Source organism: Neomonachus schauinslandi, chromosome 7 (genome assembly GCF_002201575.2).
Source record: "Neomonachus schauinslandi chromosome 7, ASM220157v2, whole genome shotgun sequence".
In the NCBI taxonomy this organism is placed as follows: Eukaryota; Metazoa; Chordata; class Mammalia; order Carnivora; family Phocidae; genus Neomonachus; species Neomonachus schauinslandi.
In genome coordinates this window covers 16,257,327-16,278,920 of record NC_058409.1, presented here as the reverse complement: position 1 = coordinate 16,278,920, position 21,594 = coordinate 16,257,327, and the positions used below count along the sequence as shown (strand labels likewise).

The window sequence follows — 21,594 nt, the reverse complement described above, 5'->3', positions numbered from 1 at the left end:
CTGTTCAAATTAATGTTGAAATGGAAATAGGAAAAAATGCTTGAAGTATTAGTTTTCTGTTTACATTCATGTATTCATGATACAATTGGTGAAATAGCATAGTAAAATATTAAAGTAACCATAGTTCCTGAAAGAGAGAAGGGTGATAATGTATGAGTATACAGTATTGAGAGAAAAAATGAAAGAGAATGGCTTTATTATTGAGTTCTTAGTAAATTTTGTGCCTTATCAATAATTTTAACCATCAAGTATAAGAACCTGTTACTCACAGACTCCGTGCTGAGCGTGAGTGTGGAGCCCGACGCGGGGCTTGATCCCACAGCCCTGAGATCATGACCTGAGCCAAAACCAAGAGTCAGATGCTCAACTACTGAGCCATCCAGGCACCCCTAACTTTCTGTTAAGTTCATGTGTTTAGGAGACAGGAGAGAATATTAAGCCTATTCGGATTTTCTCTTTCACGTTAGATCCATCTTTGCTGTGGAGACCAGTCACTTGGAAGTACAGAAGTACCCTTAACTGGACTACTGAAAAAGGGGAGTACAGAAATCGACCAGCACCCCGTCACAGTCGAGGGTGCTTTTATTCTCGACCCTCCAAACCGAGCCAAACAAAAGCTTGCACCTCTTCCTGTGGAGCTGGCGCCCACGGTCGGTGTGTCTGTGGCTCTGCAGAGAGAAGGCATAGACGCCCAGGCAAGTAGTGACCCTCCGTCCCCTCCTCCAGCTTCCGCGGCGTCGCTTGGGCCTCCTCGTAAAAGTTGAACTTCACAAGCGTTACCTTGCGTAAGAAATATTAATTAGTGGCCTGCATCACATTGTACTTCCTTTCTGAAAAGTACTGTGGCTCCCCAGCTATACTTTATTAAGTCTTTATATAGGGCCTTTGCATACAGTCTTGTCTTTTTTTTTTTTTTTTAAGATTTTATTTATTTGAGAGGGAGAGAAGAGAGAGAGCACGAGCAGGGGGAGGGGCAGAGGGAGAGCGAAATGCAGACTCCCCACTGAGCAGGGAGATCATGACCTGAGCTGAAGGTAGACACTTAACCAACCGAGCCACCCTGGCGTCCCCTACCCTTTTATTAAAGATGCATTTATTTTTAGAGAGGAGGGGGCAGAAGGAGAGAATCTCAAGCAGACTCCCAGGTGCACCCATATAGTCTTCTCCTGTAGTAGGACCTCTTCCCTCCCCCCGCCCTCTGCCCCACTCATGGTCAGTCACTGCCAGACAAGGAACTCCTGGGAATGAGAATGTTGTTGGACCTAGTTCCTGGGAATCTGCATTAATGGTAATCGTTTCAGTTGACCCTGCTTGAGCTAAGACGAAAGTTCTTGGTTCACTGGTGCTTTGTGGTCCTTATACTCTCTTTAGGCAACAGAGATGGGTATTTGTTTGGATGTATATATGTTTTTTGATTGTACATAGCCCCAGAATCAACTTTAATGTACTGTTCTTTTGAAGAACTGATCTTTATGTAGGTTATGGATTAAAGCTGGAAAAATCAAAGTGAGAGTTTAAGTATATGCATATACATATATATTTTTAGAAGAAAGTTGAACAAAGGAGAGGAAGAAAATCATATTAGATATGTTTTTGTTTTAGTAACAGGCCTCCATTGTGTTTATTGCCTTGGTAATAACCATTCCCAGGGACACCTGGCCTGACGTGTTATATCAAATATCCCTTCTTACAAGTTAGGATGCATTTTGGTACTCAGCTCTGGATATCATATTTCCTTCCTGTTCATCTTCCTTTTTCTGGTCCTAGATGCTATAAGAAAATTTGCAAATTATGAAGAAAAATAGACTAGGAATATCCAAACTGGGAAAGGAAGCTTTTATTTTTTTAAAAAAACAACGTCACGTTTTTTGCTTAATTATGAAGGAAAGTGCTTTGCAAATTATACTTTATTTAAAAATTGTTTTTAGTCTTTAATTGAATTAAAGACCCAGAATGAACATGAGCTACGGCATTCAAAGAAGCGAGTTTTAACTCCTATAGAAGAGAAGACACTCACTGGGCCAAAGTCACCAAGTGTGTCCCCTGTTCCACCTCAAAACCCATCACCTCCCACAAAAGATGATGTAACAGGAAGTGAAGTGGAAAGCTTGCAATATGATAAGGACCCAAAACCAAATCCAAAGGGTAAGATGTTCTTTTTACAGATTTTTTAGGTGTACATTTTGTAGCCATCTAATTAATGATTAAGAGAGTTTTCACAGTTTATAAGTAAATTGTGAGCCTTTTTAAGAGCCAAAATGTATAGTGATATAAAAAAATTCAGTTTAAATTGAATTAAATTTAAATTGAGTCTATAACTTCATCATAGAACTCGCTAAAAGGTGAGAGAATTTTTCAATTACTTTTACTTTAGAAACAGTAGCTTATTGAGAAGAAATTACAGCAAATCGGTCTTTCGAGCATATTTTTAGCTAGTAAACACTTAAATATTATGAATTCATTGGAATTTTAGAAGAGCTGCTGCCTATTGTTTTTTTTTTTTTTAAAGATTTTATTTATTTATTTGAGAGAGAGAGAATGAGAGAGAGAGAACACATGAGAGGGGATAGGGTCAGAGGACGAAGCAGACTCCCTGCCGAGCAGGGAGCCCGATGCGGGACTCGATCCAGGGACTCCAGGATCATGACCTGAGCCGAAGGCAGTCGCTTAACCAACTGAGCCACCCAGGCGCCCGAGCTGCTGCCTATTGTAATAATCATTAGACTCATTTTTGATCTTACAGTTAAGGGAGAGACTGAGAATGGTTTTATCTGGTTTTACAAACTTTTTTCATCTGCTGCATGAGGATCTGCAGTTACATTTCCTAGTGTAAGTAATTAGAGTAGTGGTCGATTAGGAGTCAGAAGTTAAGGTGCAAGTGATCACTCGGTCACTGAGTAGCTGGAGGACTTGGACTGCTTGCTAAACATCTCTGGTCTGTGATAGGATTGGACTAGATAGCTCTTTTTTTTTTTTTTTAAACATTTATTTATTTGAGAGAGCAAGAATGAGAGAGAGAGAGAGAGAGAGTACATGAGCGGGGGGAGGGTTAGAGGGAGAAGCAGGCTCCCCGCTGAGACAGGAGCCCGATGCGGGGCTCGATCCCAGGACCCTGGGATCATGACCTGAGCCGAAGGCAGATGCTTAACGACTGAGCCACCCAGGCGCCCCTAGATAGCTCTTTTTGTTAGCCTTTGTCATATGTGCCTAAAATAGCCAAAACTACTTCTTAAAAAGTGATGTAATTCTTATCTGCCGTAAGTCTCAAGTATAACCCTTCAAATACTCAGTTCCGTGTAGCTGCCTCTTGGAAAGAAGTCGGTGCCGGCCAGGCTGATGGCACACATCACAGCGACACTAGTGTATGCTGTTATGTTTTGCAGTCTGTGTGCCGAGTAAGCTCTTTTTCACACAGCTCTAAAGTGGGAATGAAAGCCTACATCATTTTGGGTAAGTCACTTGAAGAGGTTGATGGCTCAGTTCATATGTTTATGAAAGCAAGTGATCACTCACTGTTCCTTGCTTGGAGGTAAGTGAGAGATCTTTTTTTTTTGTTAAGGAAAGTGCCATGCTTAATGTAAATGAGATGTCTGTAAGTGAGGTAAATAACTTAAGAGAAACTGTTACCAAGTGGCATTTTTCCTTTGGAATTTTTATGTTCATTCTAGCCGTCAGTTCTCCTGCACCTGCCTCGGTGGTCCAGCCAGTGCCCGCATCGCACGCTTCAGAAGCTGCCTCCGGACAGAAGATTGCTGTACCAGCCACATCACACCATTTTTGCTTCTCAGTAGACTTAAGGAGTATCCATGATTTGGAAGTTGGTTTTCCAATCAACTGTATATTAAGGTGTGGTCCGATTTTGTCTCCAAGTACTATTTTCTGAAGAGCACATGCCTTTCCTCTCTTTGGAAATTGCAGAGGGAGAACTATCACCAAAGAGGTTCAAACAGTTGTTAAACCCCTGAATGGAAAAGGGGGCCAGACTCTATCCTAATGACTTTGAATTTAAACCAGGGCGGCATTGGTGGTAGGAGAGCTAATACTAACTGTAGGTATTGATGACAATTTGTTCATGCTCCTTTGTAAAAAAAACAAAACAAAACAGTGACTCTTGAACTGAAAAGGTGTTGTTTCTAGAAAAGGTATCATAGGTCAAAATAAGGGAGGTGTAGTATCTGACTTTTCTCTAAAACTTCATTACAATGGGGGGGTTACCCTCGGTAACTGAGACCATAAGAACCATACTTAATGAACTGCAAGGGGAATGTGTTCACCCTGTTCCATATAAAAAATTGAAATACATATATATTTCAGCCAGTTAAATGGCTTTACTCACTAGCTTGTTTTTAACAGTAATATATTTTCATCAACTTTTGGCTGAAATGTGTATTAAATGTAATAAAATAATGTGTTTTAGTTTGGAGTATTTAGTTTTTCCTTATAAATTTCTTTGGAGCAAGCATTAGCATTTCTAATAAAGTTGTTGCTCCTTATGTGGTTAAAATACAAAAACCTTTCTGTCGTTTGGGATTGCCATTGGCAGGAACGTCAGCCGCTGCACGGTGCTCCTTGCTGGTATTTAAGGCATACCTGCTTTAGATGCATAAATTAACTCTTCCTTGTATCTCATTTTTCAGTTAGATTCTTATCAAGCTATTGCCAAATCCTCTGGGCTTTGATGTGAATAATGGACAGAATCAAAGGGACCCAACCCTGAGTCTGATTGTGAATTCGCAGAACAGGAGTGTTTCTGTCACAGCTTAAGTTTTGCTTTTTACCTCTTGTTAGAGGCTGAGAATCATTATGAAAATGTTAGTTGAAAATTGAGGGCCAAAAAAGGCTTTTTTCTCACAAAGCTTTTCTCAAAGAGTTTCTAGAACATCTCGTAAAATGGTTTTTAGAAATAGAATTATTACTTACTTTCTGCTTTACCTTTTTGTCTTTCTCCCTCAAGTTTTTTAACTGAGATCTCTTTACCACTGCTAGTAGAGAATGTGATCTTGGGGTACTTAGAGATGCTGTTAGCCAGAGCGTAGAAATACTGGGATGACCTAAAATTAGAAGCTGTGAGGGGGAAGCCTTGTACCAACCCACTTAGCAGGCATTCCTCATAGTTTTTGTGGTTCATTCTTGTCCTATGGGCCATTGGTTGACTCATGAAGTGCCTACATTATCCAGCAGTGTGCCTGGTATTAGGGGTTTATGGGCCACGTAAACAAAGAGCTCAACCTTGTGAAGAAGACAGATTGAGGAAGAAGTCAACATGTGAGAGAGGCCAGAAGTCCAGCTGGCAAAGAAAAGGGGGAGAGTGTTGTAAACCGAGGGTACAGTTATGATTCACTTACACACTCTGCATAGAATTCACTTGATGATAAGAGCCATTGTTTCTGTCTTGGAGTCATTTTATGGCATTTTTAAAAACAGTTTAACTTTGATCGATTTTATGGTGTCAGGCTCCCATGAACTATCATGAAACTGTAGTTGGCAACTGCATAATGGGATTTGTGAGATACCTGATTTCAGTGGATGTGTAATTATATAGGAATTGAGTGAATGCACAGGATTCTTGTTGTAGGAAAAGCAGTTTTCACTAGTAGGCTTTAAGCTCCAGTTTTCCTAATGAATAACAGGATACAAAATGGAATTTAAGTGAGCATTACGTTGTCTTGATATTTGGCTTTAAATGCGAAGTGAAGTTCTGCAGTAGTCAGGCATCCTCCCATTGAATCCGGTGTGGTTTCTGTGATGACAGGAAGAGCGCTGTTACTCATTGATTCATCTGCTTTCATCCTTGATTCTCAAAGACAGAATACCATGAGTACACCCTTTTGGCGCTGACTAGGAGTTTTTTTAGCCCATTAACATCAAGACATTATTGAATAAAGAAAATAAGTTTTGAAATTAAACTCAGCAGGTATTTCTTGAAAGTTTACTATGTACCCCAAACTGCTTATTTGTTGCTGGGAGGGCACGGATGCAAAAGATGGGACTGGTGCCCTCGAGGAAATCCTAAACCAGTGGCGGCTTGATCTTTGTTTAGCGGCCTCATTGTCATTCCTAAGTCTTATTCTTACTTAGAACGTATCAAAATGATGATCTCTTCCTTATTTGGTGTCATTGCCTTCAAAATACCAGAATTCTTCTTCCCCAGAAGGTCATTCTAGGATCACTTGTAAAGCAGCTTTGGGAACCAGTGCTAAACCCATCATGCATTTTCTCTAGAATTGCTATCATTTTTATATCAACACTGACCGTGTTTGCAGTATTTTAAAGTTGGTGTTAGGACTAAAGCCATCATGTATTTGTACCATTTACCAATTTTAAAAATTGTATTTGTTCATTATATTCATACTATGTTTTTAAGAAAACAACACAGACTAGAAGTCTTATCTGTCAGCTGTATCATAGGACTTTGTTTTCCTTAAATTCTAGGTACTCCTATCCATTCTTTGGGAGCGCGGCTCCTATTATGACTAATCCGCCTGTAGAAGTTCGCAAAAACATGGAAGTTTTTCTTCCGCAGTCTTACTGTGCATTTGATTTTGCAACTCTGCCTCATCAGCTGCAGGATACCTTCTTAAGGTAATACATGTGCAGTCAGTGCATTTGAAGACCTAGAAACAAATGCAGTAAGAATGTCTGTGATGTTTGTCCTTCTTCTATCAAGTTTTATATAGTAATGGAGGCTCTTTGTAGATTTTCGTATCTTATTTGTCTTGCTTGGGATGTTAGGCCTGTGTTCGTACAATCTATGAGTAAAGGAGAAACTTTGAAAAGTAGTCTTGTTTTTTCATAATATGTGAAGGTAAATACGAGCAAGCTGTTTAGTTTTTATTCTTGATTCACCAGTTGACTGTAGTGTATTACTTGCTTTTTCTGATTTGTCATCTATATAAAATGGAGGTGTTAATCCAGCTGTCTGAATTGGATTTGTGAAGGAAACTGAAATCTGAAATGTCTTTTTACTTTCTCAGGGTATCACAATTCAAATTTGTATATTAATTTAAAGGGAAGGAAGAAAGAATAAAAAAGAACAGTATTTGAAGGGTTTTCTTTATTGCACAGAAGGAGGTGTAGAAAATGTAATAGTATTTTCTGTTTGTTACCTGTGGCATTGAGCCTTTCTGATCCAGGTAACAAATCATCTTTGAATGCATTTAGGGACCTCAAAGATGTTAGTGACTTAGTCCAGAACTGATAGGTATGAACACTGGTTTCTCTCTTCCTCAGGATTCCATTGCTGGTTGAATTATGGCACAAGGATAAAATGAGTAAAGATTTACTTCTGGGAATCGCCAGAATCCAGCTTTCTAACGTCTTGTCTTCGGAAAAAACCCGCTTTTTGGGTTCCAATGGTGAACAGTGTTGGCGTCAAACTTACAGTGAATGTGTGCCTTTCATAACAGCACAGGGGTAATGCATTGCCCAGAACTGGTCTTCACTTGCTTTTTATTCTCATTAGCTGCTTACAGCCTTATCCTCTCCTGTCGTCTTTGTTCTCACCTTTCTTCTTTGACCGATGGGGGCTACATTCTCACTTGCTCTTTAGCCTTCTTTAGCTTTCAGGTACCACTGTACCCCATGATACTGTAAACACTTAGGCTCTTAAGTATTTCCCTCCCCCTCTTAAGCCTGACAATTGTAAATTCTGGCTTTTTTTTTTTTTTTTTTTTTTTTTTAGTAAGTCAAGGTCAAATTGCTAAGGTATCGTTATATTGTCTTGCATTGGGAATGACTGTTGTTCTCCTTGACAAATATTTTAACTTTTGCTTCAAATCTGATTTCTGAGAATGTTACAAATGTTTGGCACTTTAAAAAGAGTATTGTTTTTCTGCCCTGGGATTTATCAATGCCACAGTGAAAAACCGAAGTTCATATGTCCTACACAAAAGACCTCTTTTGAGTGATCTTTTTAAATTTAACAACAGAAGTTTAAATAAACTATAACATTATAAATCACATGCCTTGATTTTTGAAGCATAATTAAAATGTAGAGAGAAATCCGGCTCAGTAAAAAGCTGAGATCTAAAAGTAGTACTGAAATCCCTTCCCTTGCTCTTGCCCACCTCTAGCCACTTGCAGACAGTGAGGAGTTGAGTAAAACTTTGACTCACTTGGAGGATCTGGGAACAGGTGTTTTACAGTATCAGATATCCTGCTGAGCTGAAAATTCTTTTAAAATACCATTCTTGGGGCCCCTGGGTGGCTCCGTCGGTTAAGCGTCTGCCTTCGGCTCAGGTCATGACCTCGGGGTCCTGGGATGGTGCCCCGCATCGGGCTCCCTGCTCAGTGGGGAGCCTGCTTCTCCCTCTGCCTGTGCCCTTCCCCCCTGCTTGTGCTCTCTCTCTCTCTCGTTCTGTCAAATAAGTAAAATCTTAAAAAAAAAAATACCATTGTTTGGTCACATAAGTAGAATATCATGAAAATAATCAGATCATTACTAGTTATTTTAAATCTGTGGGTTATGAATATTAACTTTTATTGCCCTGCTCTGTAGACAGAAGAGTTTTAGGAGACTTAGGTAAGATAGTGTTTCATTTTGCTTCATTCATGTCTTCTAAAGCTGTGAGATTAGAAGAAAAATGTGAAAATTGATTATTAAGGGTTTGCTTGTGTGGGTTTCGTTCACCGAAGTTGTGTTTGACCAAGGATTTATGGAATAGATTTGATTTAGACAAAGCTACGTTTCTTGTAGCCAAGATTGTATTTTCCTCTAACAGTTTAGTAAATGCTCCTTGGAGTTCTCTGATAGAGAAATCCTCGTTATAATAAAAATTATATATAATTAACCAATTTTCAGGAATTATCCTGAAGCATCACTCACATCCCATAAAAGATTTATATACAAGTGCTTCGCCCAGGAAAAAAGTGGAATAAGAATTCAGAATAATCTATATATAATCAAGAGTAGGGAAATTTGTTTTTTTCTTAATTTTACTATATAAATTCACTAGGATATTTTATAGGCATTAAAACACACATTCTGAGTTAAAGCTGACTACATCAGAAAAATGCTCCAGATGGAAATGGAGGAAAAGGGACAAAATGGTTTGATCTTAACATGCATGAGTGCATGTCCCTCTGCACGTACATAAAACAGAGGAAGGAAATGAAAGTTCAGCAGTAATTACCTATGGGCATTAAGATTTTACATTTCTCTACCAGTGTTAGAGGTCATTTTTTTAGTAAATGTGGGTATGGACTAATTAGAGTGTTTATGCTCAAGTAAGATCCTGTATGTGGAAGGTCTTAAAGCCTATAGAATTTAACTGCAGTTGGAGTAGCAAGAGTGTCAGGTACAAGAAATGTGACCTAGTCACTGCTAGAGCTTTGGGGAAATAAAAGGAAAAATAATAGAAAAGGGTTTCCATGAATTTTAAGATATTTCTGATTTCACCTGCAGGTCAAACCACAGGATAATGGATCTTTCTTATACAGTAACTCTAGAAGATTATGGACTAGTAAAAATGCGTGAGATTCTTGTCTCTGATTCATCTCAGGTCAGTATCACTGAGAGTGAAATCTGACTCTTCACAGTGGATCTCATGCGCTACATGTGTGAGCGTACTGGTTTCAATTCGTTTTCATTCATGTCTCAGGGTTTATCTGCTGTGCAACAGAAGCCATCTTCCGTTCCTCTAGCACCTTGTCCTTCAGAAGTCCAGACAGAGCCTCGAGAAACCTTAGAATACAAAGCAGCCCTGGAGCTAGAAATGTGGAAAGAGATGCAAGAAGACATTTTTGAAAATCAGGTTACTTTGTCTACTGACTACATTTCTTTCTTCTCTGTAAGGCTTTCTCTCTCTGTTCCATGGGTACCCTACCCAGTCCCTCTGAATATCAAGAATGCTTTACTCTTATATAAAAAAATACTCGTTAAATGACAGCTGGGCAGAAGGCACGCAAGAAGGATTCCCCTAAACTTTCTCCATGACTCTGGGGCAGAATTAGGACTTGAAGGTTAGAAGTCAGAGACTGAAAACTTGAACATTTCTTTTAATTTCAGGCCCTCATGTAGCATACCCTCCTGGAGCCTGAAATCATCTGTCTGGAAACGAGAGAGTTAGAGAACAGGTCTTACGTTAGCTTTATTCTCATATGGGCGTTCCTTGCCTCAGGCCTTCTCTTTGTTTGGTTTAGGAAAAAAAGGGAATTCCTGAAAGAAACCTATCCGTGAACAGTATTAATTCTTTACCACCGAACAACTGATTGGTGTGTTGGAAATACTGGTGTGTTTTCTGTGACTGTTTTGTCTTCCTCTTGTAGCTAAAGCAGAAGGAATTGGCTCATATGCAGGCTCTTGCTGAGGAATGGAAGAAAAGAGACCGAGAGAGAGAATCGCTTGTAAAGAAAAAGGTAATAACTTCTATAGAAATCAAAGGTGGAAAGGAAAAATATTAATGATAGTATCTTGTACTTGCATTAAAGAAAATCTGTGGAATATCAAAGTATAGTGGTTGTATATTGGCTTGGATAAAGTGGATGAATGGGTCAGGAGTAGGAGGAAGGCCTTTCTCTTAAGGTGTTTGGTGCTTTTTCGATTTTGAACCCTGCAATAGTATTATTCTTTCGAAAACTGAATATTCTAGGAAAAAAGCCTACTTCTGTATGAAAAAAGAAAATAAGACATCTAAGTATATATAAATGTTTTAATTTGTTAGTTAATAAAAAAGCATCAAAAACTTATAAGCTCTTTTAAGAATTTAATTCTGGAATAAATGACATCTTTAAAAACAAAATGAGACCATCTGATCTTACTCCAGAAAGCAAAAGTTCAATACTTACCTATTTACATTCAAGTTATTGAGTAAAACAAAAACCCTGAAAATTAGACTTGTTTCAAATATTGAAATTTAACTTTCATTTTAGTGGTTAATGATGTATCTATAAATGGGAGGAGACAACCAATGGCAAGATGGTTTGCTACACTCGACCAAGCCAGGAGCAGGGTGCGGACTAGAATATTCTTGAAAGTTACTTTATTTTCTTCTCTGATTTCAACCATTTACATTTAATGGGTAATTATTGACATGGTTGGGGTTTTTTTGTTCTTGTTTTTTGTTTTTTTTGTTTTTTTTGTTTTATATATTTGGGTTTAAATCTACTCGGTTTTCCATTTGTTCCATCTTAGTTTTTTCTTTTTTTTTTTTTTGTCGGCTGCTTTTTCCATTTTTTGGATTTATTGACTTTTTTTATGATCCCGTTTTTTTTTTTTTTTTTTTTACCTTTTTTGTTTTTTTTTTTTTTTCTTCCTTTTTTTTTTTTTTTTGATGGTTGCTTTAAGGTTTAAAATATGTAGCTTTAATTTATCACAATATGCTTCCAAGTGCTATTCTACCACTTCATTTGTAGTGTAAGAAGTTTACAGCAGTACGTGTCCAGCATATGTCTTTTGTGTTGTTACCATCATAGATTTTGCTTTTACATGTATTACCCTAAAATATATTTTTGCTTTACAGAGTTTTTAAAGAAGTAAAACTCTGAGGCAGTAGTCCTTTTTTATTACCCAAATACATAACATTTCTTTTAGTATGGGTCCGATGGCAATAAATGCTGTCAAGCTTTTATGTGAAGAAGTGTTTATCTCTCCCTCATTTTGAAATAAACATATTTTCAGGGCGCCTGGGTGGTTCAGTTGGTTAAGCGACTGCCTTCAGCTCAGGTCATGATCCTGGAGTCCCTGGATCGAGTCCCGCATCGGGCTCCCTGCTCGGCAGGGAGTCTGCTTCTCCCTCTGACCCTCCCCCCTCTCATGTGCTCTCTCTCATTCTCTCTCTCTCAAATAAATAAATAAAATCTTTAAAAATAAAAAAATAAATATATTTTCACTGGGTATAGAATTCTCGGTTGACAATTTTTTGTTTCAGTCTTGAAAGTTGTTTCATTTGCATTTCGATTTGTGTTGTTTCTGATAGAAAATTTGCTGGCCCTTTTACCTTGGCCCTCTATCTGTAATGTCTCTTTCTCTGAACTGCTTTTAAGATTTTTTTCTTTACCACTAGTTTTCAGCATTATGATTTTGATGGGCCTTGTGCTTGTGTGTGTGTGTCTTTGTATGTCTGTGTGCGTGTGTTCACCCTGCTTGGAGACTTTGAGCTTCTTGATTATAGGGTTTTACCAAGTTTGAAACAGTTTAGGTTTTTATTGCTTAAAATTTTTTCCTGTGTCTCTTTCTCCTCTTGTGCTTGGATTGCAATGTACATGTATCTTAGACTGCTTGATATTGTCCCAGTAAGAAGTGAATTATTTTTTTAAGTTTTTTTTTTTTTCCTTCTCAGTGCTTCGTTTTGGGTATTTTTTATTGCTGTGACTTCAGGTTCACCTGTCTTGTCTTCTGAAGGGTCTAATTTGCCATGAATCCATTTGAACATAATTTTTCATTTCATATACTGCACTTTTCATCTTTGAAAGGTCCATTTGGGCCTTTCCCCTTTTTTTAAACATACTCCACTTTTCCACATGTTCATGTTTTCCTTTTCAGTATATGCAATATATTTATAGTATGTTATCTACTAGTTCCAACATCTGTATCATTTTGAGGTCTCTTTCTGTTGTTTTTTCACCTGGGTATAGGTTACATTTTTCTCCTTCTTAGCATGACGGGTAATTTTTTGTTAGATACCAGAAATTGTGAAGCTTACATTGTCAGTTGCTGGATCTCATTATGATGTGAGGTTCCTTGGGATGAGTTTGATCCTTTAAAGTTTGGCTAGGATGAGTTGACAACATCCCATAGCCTTGGGCTCCGTAACAGTATGTAGATGCCTGGTGTGTCACAGGGTCTCTTCCCTCGGACGGGTAGGAATGCACACTCCTCTCAGACCTGTATGAGCTCTGGGAATGCTTCATCTTAGAGCTTTCCAGTGGTAAAGTCCCCAGCCTTCGGGGTTTCACCTCAGATTGGAGCAGACTACTCTGCAGGTCTCAGGTGCTCACTCTCTCCACGTCTCCCTCCTCTCCTCACCAGCTTGACTTGCCTCATCCTCTTTGGTCTGTCTATTGCCTCAACTCGGCCAGATGGCGAGGGTCTGCTGGGTCCCCCCTTCTCTGAGCTAGAGTCTGGAAAGTGCCTCCAGGAAGTCCACTAGAGTTCCTGTTAGGGCCTCATTTGTTTCTGCTCTGTCAGGAATGATGGTCCTGGGCTGCCCATTCTCCAGTGTGTGAAAGCACTTGTTTCGTGTGGGTTGTTCCATTTGTGTTTTGGGGGGGGGCAGTTAGTCTTCTATGGGTAGACCGAACAGAAGGCCCCCAAGCCTTTGACTTTAAAGTAACTGTTTCAACTTTATCTCCCTTAATTCTCAACCATTAAAAATTTGAAAAACCGGTGAATTAAAAGAAAAAGATAATAGGACCACTCTAAAGCATCTGTTCTTAAATACTCAAATAACTGAAATTTAAAAATTTAGAGGCCCTCACACATACTTAAACTTTATAGTAGTTGTACTAAGTGTGACTTTTATATTAAGTAGCATTTATAGTTCTCCAGTATCCTTTATGAATTGAATCTGAGCCATCAAATATTGAAAGTTTTTTAATTTTTCATTTACCTTTTAAGGCAAGACGAGTTTATTGTTGAACCATTTTTTAAAGTGCTGTTGAAGAGTTTTTCAGGGTTGAGGTTTGCAAAAGTCAAATCTTGAAACATTTTTTAGTTAATAATTTTGACAAATCCACCTTGTGCCCTAATTGAACTTTCTATTGCAAAAAAAAAAAAAAAGAGAGAGAGAAAAAAGTTTTTGTGTAATGAGTTGGAAAAAAAAAAAAGTGATTTCTGGTTGGTTGTCATTTTGCTGTTATCTTTTCAATTGGCTTCCAGTATATACAGTTTCTCCTACCATTTCAGCTTGAATCGACAAGCTCCTGATTAGTTAATAAGAACTCTGCTCAGAAAATGGAATATGATATCTGTCTAGTAAGTGGCTCAGGTATTTATTTGAATTAGTCATGTCAAAAAGTAGATTGGATGTTGCCATTTTATTTCAGTCTAAATACATTTGGGAGTTACAACTCATCCAGTGTAACATGTGCTCTGTCTTGTAAGAGTATGGTCAACTAGGATGAGATCTGTTTTTCTAAAACTTGGTAAGTTACTGTAAAATTGAGTCCGTGGGGAGAAAAAAGCAATTTTTTCTTCAATAGGATGAGACCTTTTCAAGCTAAATTCTCTGAGAATCTCACCATACTATTTTTAGGTCTAAAATGTATGAGCCTTTTCTGTTCATTTATTTTCACTTTATTTACCTGTTTTCTTCAAAACAATATGTAACTTCTTCAATAGTTAGACAGTTTACCTGAAGGAGTCTGGATAATACTCATGGAACATTATGCAGTCATTTAAATTTCATTTTATTTCTGCTATTCGGCACAAAATAATTAATTAATAGTAAAATGGAACACATCTGTTTAATATGAGGAACTTCTATCTTGCCCACCAATTCAGGGCGTAGTAGTAAAGATGCTAACTAGCTAATAGCCCACCAATTCAGGATGTAGTAGTGAAGGAGTGTATGTAGTAAAATAAAACTATATATAATCAGATCTCAAAGATACTAGTATTTCATAATAATAAATTACTATTTTAAGCTTCTGATAGGCACCTAATGATATATATCCTTATGGGTGACTGGGTTTATTAATCTATCAATTAATGTTTTTTGGTCATCTTTTGGGACCATTTGGAGGCATTATTTTGTTACCTGAAAAGGAGCAGATTGTTTTTGTGGAAATTTCTCTGTTTGAAAAAATAATTTATTCTCTGGACTTATACATAAACTTTTCCTCCAAATAAATGAAGCCTTAGTTAACCTTGAAACAGATAATATAATGATCTGTCTACCACCCACTTGGGGCCTTTGGGGTGAAGTGAAATATACTAAACCTTTATTTCCGGAAACCAGTGTATTGCTAATAACCTGGTTGTACAGACGGATATGCTAAACCCGGTGATTGTTAACTAATGAATGTGTCTTAAAGTAATTTATGAGTAGGATACTCTGGTCCTGTTCTGCCTTCTTCATAGCTGAGATCATGTTTATTCTTCTACGTGACTTCCCGTCAGATAGCTAAAGATCGCTATCATGTACCCACAAAGAAGGAAGAACTCCGTTCTACATAAGGGAATAGTATGAGGAAGTGTTTCATGGATAAGATTATGCTTTTACTTTGATAAAGATTAGTAGATACTACCAGGTGGACTCAAGGGACATTCCAAAGAAGTTTGAAATAGGCTTGGCATTAAGAAAATTGTATGTAGGTTGATGTGGGAAGAAGGGAGGAGAGGGTATGCCTCAAGAAATAAGGCATAGAGAGGTTTATGGAATGTAAATGCTCTTCTGTTCCATTTTGAGGAGGTTAGACTTGATCCTGCAGACTTTCTCAGCCAGGGTTTCTTGAGAGAATTAAGCCCTAATGCTTGCCAGCATCTACTGTCGCTAATGGATTAACTTGATCCTATGCTTCTACATTAGTAGAGAAGACAGAGAAAAAAATTACTTGAATTATTTTTTTATGTTCTGTGGTTCAGCTGATAACCCAGCTTGGGAAAGGTAGAAATTTGAGAAACTTATTTTTTTAATGAAGACTTTTATGTAAGAGAACAAGGAAATGAGATTTTCGTTTTCAAACAGTCATTCTGGTGGAAGTATAATGGACAGAATGGAAGAGGGTGAAGCTAAAGTCAGGAAGACCAGGGAGGCAATAATATATGTACAAGAAGATGAAGGCTCAAAAGTCAGAGCAGTGATAAGGTGGTAGAGAAAAGGGGAACGGGAGTTAAAGGGAGTGAAGGAGGTTTAAGATCTGAAGCCTTAAGGGATACTCATTGCTACCCAATGCTCCTCGTTCTTTCCCTAAGCAGTTCATTCCCTCTCCAGAACAGTTCTCAACCAAGCCTCCCTCATCCTTACCCAGTTTGATCTTTCCCTTTCTAAAACACTTCCTTTGCTTGACCTCTCCTCCTATAACCTTCCTACTGTTCTACTGAATTCACTGGTCTCCCCTTCCCAGTTTTCGTGCTGGATCATTTTTTTCCCCCTCAGCCTCTGCTGGGTTTATTGGCTTGCCCCAAGGCCCAGTCCTTGAATCTCTTTTCTGTTTTTACATTTCTTCTGGTGTTGTCCTCCACTTTCTTACTGTCCTATACAAGTTAAATACAAGTATGCATATTATACATAATATATGTGTATTATATATAACATGTATCTACTTGCATCCCCTGCCTCTTCTCTGGACTCTGCACTTTGCTGTTGACACTGCCCACTGACGGTCTCATAAGCAACTCAAATGTGACCTAAGAACAAGCTCTGTATCTCCCTCCTGTATGAATTTGTTCGTGTTGATTCCCCATCTTAATAAATGGCGATGCCTTTTACTCAGTTTCTCAGGTTACAAGGCAAGTTATCCCTGACTCTGATTCCACATCTAGTTTATTAGCAAATCCTCGTGGCTCCACACTGCATATGTATCCTGGAAACGAACCACTTTGAGCCACCTCCTTCACAACTTTGTGTCTCGCCTAGGTGACTTCTCTCCTAGTTACTACTTTTTTTTTTAAAGATTTTATTTATTTATTCATGAGAGATAGAGAGAGAGAGGCAGAGGGAGAAGCAGGCTCCCCGCGGAGCAGGGAGCCCGATGCGGGACTCGATCCCAGGACCCTGGGATCATGACCTGAGCTGAAGGCAGACGCTTAACCGACTGAGCCACCCAGGCATCCCTCTCCTAGTTACTACTTAACTCAGCATCCCTTCCTCTTTCCTGACCCCGGTAGCTGGTTATATCCATATCATCCAAGAGGGAGGCTTTTAAACCAAAAGTCAGACAGTGCACGCCTCTGCTAAAACCTGTCATGCTCTTCATGGCACGTAGAATAAAACTCACATTTTGTACCAGGTCCCACAAGGCCTTAGGTGACCTGTCTCCTAGCTTCCTCTGTGACCTCACTTCTGTCAGCCTCCTGCTACAGTGTGTTCTTACCAACCTGGCCTCCTTGCAGTTCACCAGATGTGCTAAGCCACGTCCCCCACCTCAGGATCTATGGAATGTCCTTTTGTTAGAAGTACTTTCTGGTCTTTGTTCAGGATAATCCGAGTGGGCCTTCTCTGATCATTATATCCAAAATACGCCTTCTTCCTTTGCTCCCAGCCACTAGCTAGACACTCATTCTGCTTATTTTCATCCTGGCATTTACTTAGGATTACATTAAATATCCACTTCCTTGTTCATAGTTGGTCCTCCCTCAGAATATAGGTATCACAGGACTTTCTTTTACCCACACCTGCTAGGTTTTCAATAGATATTTGTTATTTAAATGATGATGATTTCCCGTTTTTATACATTTTTGAGTTTGAGATACCTAGGGAGTATTGGCATATGCAGCAGATCCTTGGGCTTAGAGGTCCTAACCTCTGGAGGGGGTTTTGACTTGGCAGGCTGGATTTGGGAGTGCTCCGTATACGTGATGGTAGGTGGTTTGGGTCATCCGCGGAGGTCATGTAGCAGGAAAGGAGACCTCCTGAGACAGGGCTCTGGGAACGCACACATTTGCCTTGCCAGAGGCAGAACATTGGAATTCTGACTCACCATCCTGTTTCCCTATCCCTGTAAGACTTTATAAGGAGGTGTAGGGCACACTTAGTTGTTTTTTGTTTTGTTTTTTAGGTAAACCAAAAGTAGGTGGTAGAGTTAACAGAATTCTTACGTAAGTGATCATGATTGGTTGGTATGTCGGGCCTAAATCACTGAAATAAAGTTTAACAAGGACAAATGTCAAATTCCATAGTCACAACAGTCTTTTGGACAATAGGTATGTGGGTATAGTTATCCCAGGTTTAAAAACAAAAGTCTTGGGGGAATTTCTTTGACACAACAGATGGCGTGATCAGGATCCTGAAATAGCACATGCGATTTTAGATGAAGTTAATGGACTTGCTGTTCTTGTCTCAGGCAGGGGACATTCTTTGGCTTCGGAAGTAGTGAGATCACATCGGGCTACCACATTTTTTAAAAGACTTAGTCTAGAATTTAATCTCTAGATTAAATCTAAGATATTAGATGATGTGAAAATCAAAATATGTGAATAATAGCTAAAACTTGTGTTTATCTTGGAGAAGAAAAAAGACTAAGAGGATATATGATGGCTATCACCAGATTCAAATATGTGAAGATATTTTTTTTTCTTCTAAGGGGTACAGGTAAGGTTCAGGAGGATCAAACCAAGGTCCTATTGACTACGGGAAAAAGAAGATTAAGATGTGGCCTGGGATCTGGAGACTAGTTGGTGAGGATAGAAAAACTGGTTCAGAAAGTCCTAGTAAAAATGATCAGTTACAAATGAAAGATAGCAAACTGTCAGATTCCTACATGCTGTGTAGGCTGAGCTAGCAGACCTCTTATTCTGAATGGGACTCATAGGGTCAAAGAGCAGAGCAGGACTGCAAGCCCATAGCACCCGGGGTACTAGGCTTGGGGCCCAAGCAGGGAGTGTGGCTTCAGAAGCGATCATGGAACTGCAGGAAAGGATGAGATCTGAACCAGGAGGAGGACAGACTTGAAACTGACTAGCTGATCTAGCAACAGAATTCGTTCTAGGGAAGGAGCGTAAGTGATGAAGGGGGGGGGCATCAGAGAAATACTGGAGTGTTGACCAAGGCAGATTTTAAGGAGCTAGATGTTGCCTGAACATAGGATTTTACTAGCAGTCTGATTGTCCAGTGGGAGAAAGAGCTTCCTTGGGAAACTGAATGTCACTAGAGAGAGCCAAGCAGAAGCGAGATGGGCTTCCTTCCTTAGGGTACTGGAAAGAATTTCTCCTTTGAATTGGTGGATGTAATTCATGATTTTCCTATTCCCACGTCTTGTGTTTCAGTAAGTTAAAATGTATGCATCGTTGAATTTGTTCATGTTTTGAATTTGGGGAAAAGGTAATTTTTCTTTTATTGTACTTTAGGTGGCTGAATATACTGTTCTAGAAGGAAAACTTCAAAAAACCCTAATTGACCTAGAGAAGCGAGAGCAGCAGCTTGTCCTTGCAGAGTCAGAGGTAACTGTATTCCTCTATCGTATGTCTTCATTTCCCAGAATCTGTGTTCTAGGTCCATACTATTATTTTTCCTTTATGCTCATATAAACTCCATTTCATGGAAGCTGTCTTGTAGGCATGATGGAGAAAACTGCTGTTCAATAATAGGTCAGAACGTGAGGAATAGATAGCCAAATATTTGTTACTAGAAATGTTAATTGTTAGCCAGCTTTGGCTGATGTCTGCAGTTGTAGAAGACTTCTGGTTAAGTTTCCCATTATGGGGAAGGAAGGGAGAGTGGTATTACGTAGAGAAGAGAGAAAATGCAGCACAGGCTTAGTGGCCTAGCCTTCTGACCTTGCTCTCGGTAAGAAAGGAACACCCTTGTTGCCCATTAAAGGTTAAATCCGAAGGATGGATGAAAACTTCTGTTAGTGCTACGCCTAGTTAGCAATTTTGTTAGGTCGTACTAAATTTTACCCTAAATATTTATTTAAATTACTACAAAAGTCACTTCAAAATACTTAGAATTTACCCCATGTTAAATTTATACGCCCCTTCCCTAACCACACGTGTTTCTCAGAATTTTTCTCAGCATCTCTCTCTTAACTTTGTCCTCACATTTTCTGGAATTTCTAAGTTGATTTGGAAACAAATATATTTAAGGTCAAACATCTAATATAAAGGCTCAGTCACCTTCTGTGATACTAGGCAGAATGTAAGAAATTTTGTGGTTTATTTTTAGTAGGCTCCATGTTTTAGTAGGCTACACCCTGAAATCAAGACCGGAGTTGAGATCAAGAGTTGGCTGCTTAACCAACTGAGCCACCCAGGCGCCCCCATTTTTTTTTTTTTTCCTGAAGATTTATCTATTTGAGAAAGAGAGTGTGCATGAGCAGGGGGAGGGGTAGAGGAAGAGGAAGAAAGAATCTTAGATGGTGTCAGACGCTTAACCGACTGAGCCACCCAGGCACCCTCAAAATGTAAGAAATGTCTAAAGAAGAAAAGAAACCTGGGCATATTTGCTTAGATAATACAATGGGTTTTATTCAAATAGGAATTTTAAGTTATTAGGGCCTTTTCAATTGAATTTATGTGAGTCATATATGGAGTTTTGGATATACTTTTTATATTAGAATTAAGTGATGATGGATTAAAATGTAGAATTTCAGTATGTTTAAACATTAACTCTAATAACGGAAAAGGATATGGAGATAAATTTGTAAATATTCCAAACATTGACTGTATATAAGGATAATAAACTACTGAACAGTGTCACATAGCCAAGAGCAAGCCCACCTCTTACAGACGCACCTGTTGTCAGGTTCAAAGAGAGAGAAAGGAACTGAAATTAGAACGTGAACGGAACCTGCAAGAACTTCAGGACTCTATCCGGAGGGCCAAAGAGGATTGTGTTCATCAGGTGGAACTAGAAAGGTTGAAGATGAGACAGCTGGAAGAGGACAAACTCCGACTGCAGCAGCAGGTGGGAGCTCGAGCTTCTCTGTATTCACTGAAAAGTGAGAAAACTACACAGTAAATCGAACTATTGATCATATTGATTGCACCGAGATTCAGATTGACTTTAAGTCAAGTCTTGTTTTCCTAAATCAAAGCTAAAGACGACGTTGGGATAATGTTCCTTCCCTTATCATTATTCACATGACAAAGAACTAAATTTGACTCCACAAATTTTTTTTCTGACAAATTTCGTTGTGGCCAATACTTTGTTCATGGACTGTTATATAGAAGTCTCATGTAAAAGACGAAAGATCGAGTGGTAAAAGTGGGCAGTCGGGATGGGCTTCACCGGTAGTGCTTCCCTTCTTCCGCTTCTTAGGGAGTTCGAGCCTTCTAGAATAGAGGCTTCTAACATGCATTAGATTCACCGGGGGATCTTTTTGAAAAACCCATTTCTACCTTGTCCCAGACTGATGTAATTAGCTTGCATCTTTGTGGGAAGCACCTTTGTGGCACAAACTGGTATTCTGGAAAAATTAAGCCCAGGCACTCCTCTAGAACATAGTCTGAGACCTGGGGGAAACCTGGCAGGGGAGTGGGGAGGGAGCTGTGGGGCAGCCCACGTGTCTGGGAGCTGAAATTGCTCAGCCCTTCACTGGGAACATTTCACAGCTTATATAAAAGAAAACATTCTAGGCCCTCAGTCAGAACTAGGTTCCATATACTCAGCACACAGTTCTAACTAGACAGGTAGAAAGGACAAAAAGACACCCTGTGATCAAGTATCTGTATTCCGGTATATAAAAGCGGGTCACACACTCAATCCATGTTGTTTATGGACCTCTTAGCCAAAGAAAAAGAGCCCCTTACGCCTCATAGCTTACTTCTGTACAACCTGATTGGGGCCACAGTAATTATGATGATGTCTCTGAAAGGTGGAAAAAATAACAAATACGAAGTCTGGTAGCTTTTGTTTAAAACAGAAATAAATGTGACAGAGATGCTTTAGAAAGGTTCTAATTCAAATTTAAAAATAACAGTTCAGATATTCAGAGAGATAAACTTCAGTCATATGAAGAATTTTCAGGTAATGGAATACCTCATTACCTTAAGAT

The 21,594-nt window shown here is 39.0% G+C and overlaps 1 protein-coding gene across 2 annotated transcripts in view; it reads left to right on the top strand.

The window, feature by feature from the left end:
* Positions 1-21,594, top strand: part of CEP120 (centrosomal protein 120) — a 63,977-nt gene that overhangs the window by 18,834 nt on the left and 23,549 nt on the right. The window contains exons 7-16 of one of the 2 annotated variants that reach the window (XM_044916724.1): positions 468-694; positions 2,063-2,145; positions 3,669-3,846; positions 6,433-6,582; positions 7,231-7,413; positions 9,404-9,500; positions 9,600-9,752; positions 10,267-10,356; positions 18,947-19,039; positions 20,343-20,504. In XM_044916724.1, coding sequence (XP_044772659.1) covers positions 468-694; positions 2,063-2,145; positions 3,669-3,846; positions 6,433-6,582; positions 7,231-7,413; positions 9,404-9,500; positions 9,600-9,752; positions 10,267-10,356; positions 18,947-19,039; positions 20,343-20,504 — 1,416 coding nt within the window. Of the gene's footprint in view, positions 1-467; positions 696-1,928; positions 2,146-3,668; positions 3,847-6,432; positions 6,583-7,230; positions 7,414-9,403; positions 9,501-9,599; positions 9,753-10,266; positions 10,357-18,946; positions 19,040-20,342; positions 20,505-21,594 lie in introns of both variants that reach the window. The other variant, XM_044916723.1, reaches the window with a different exon arrangement.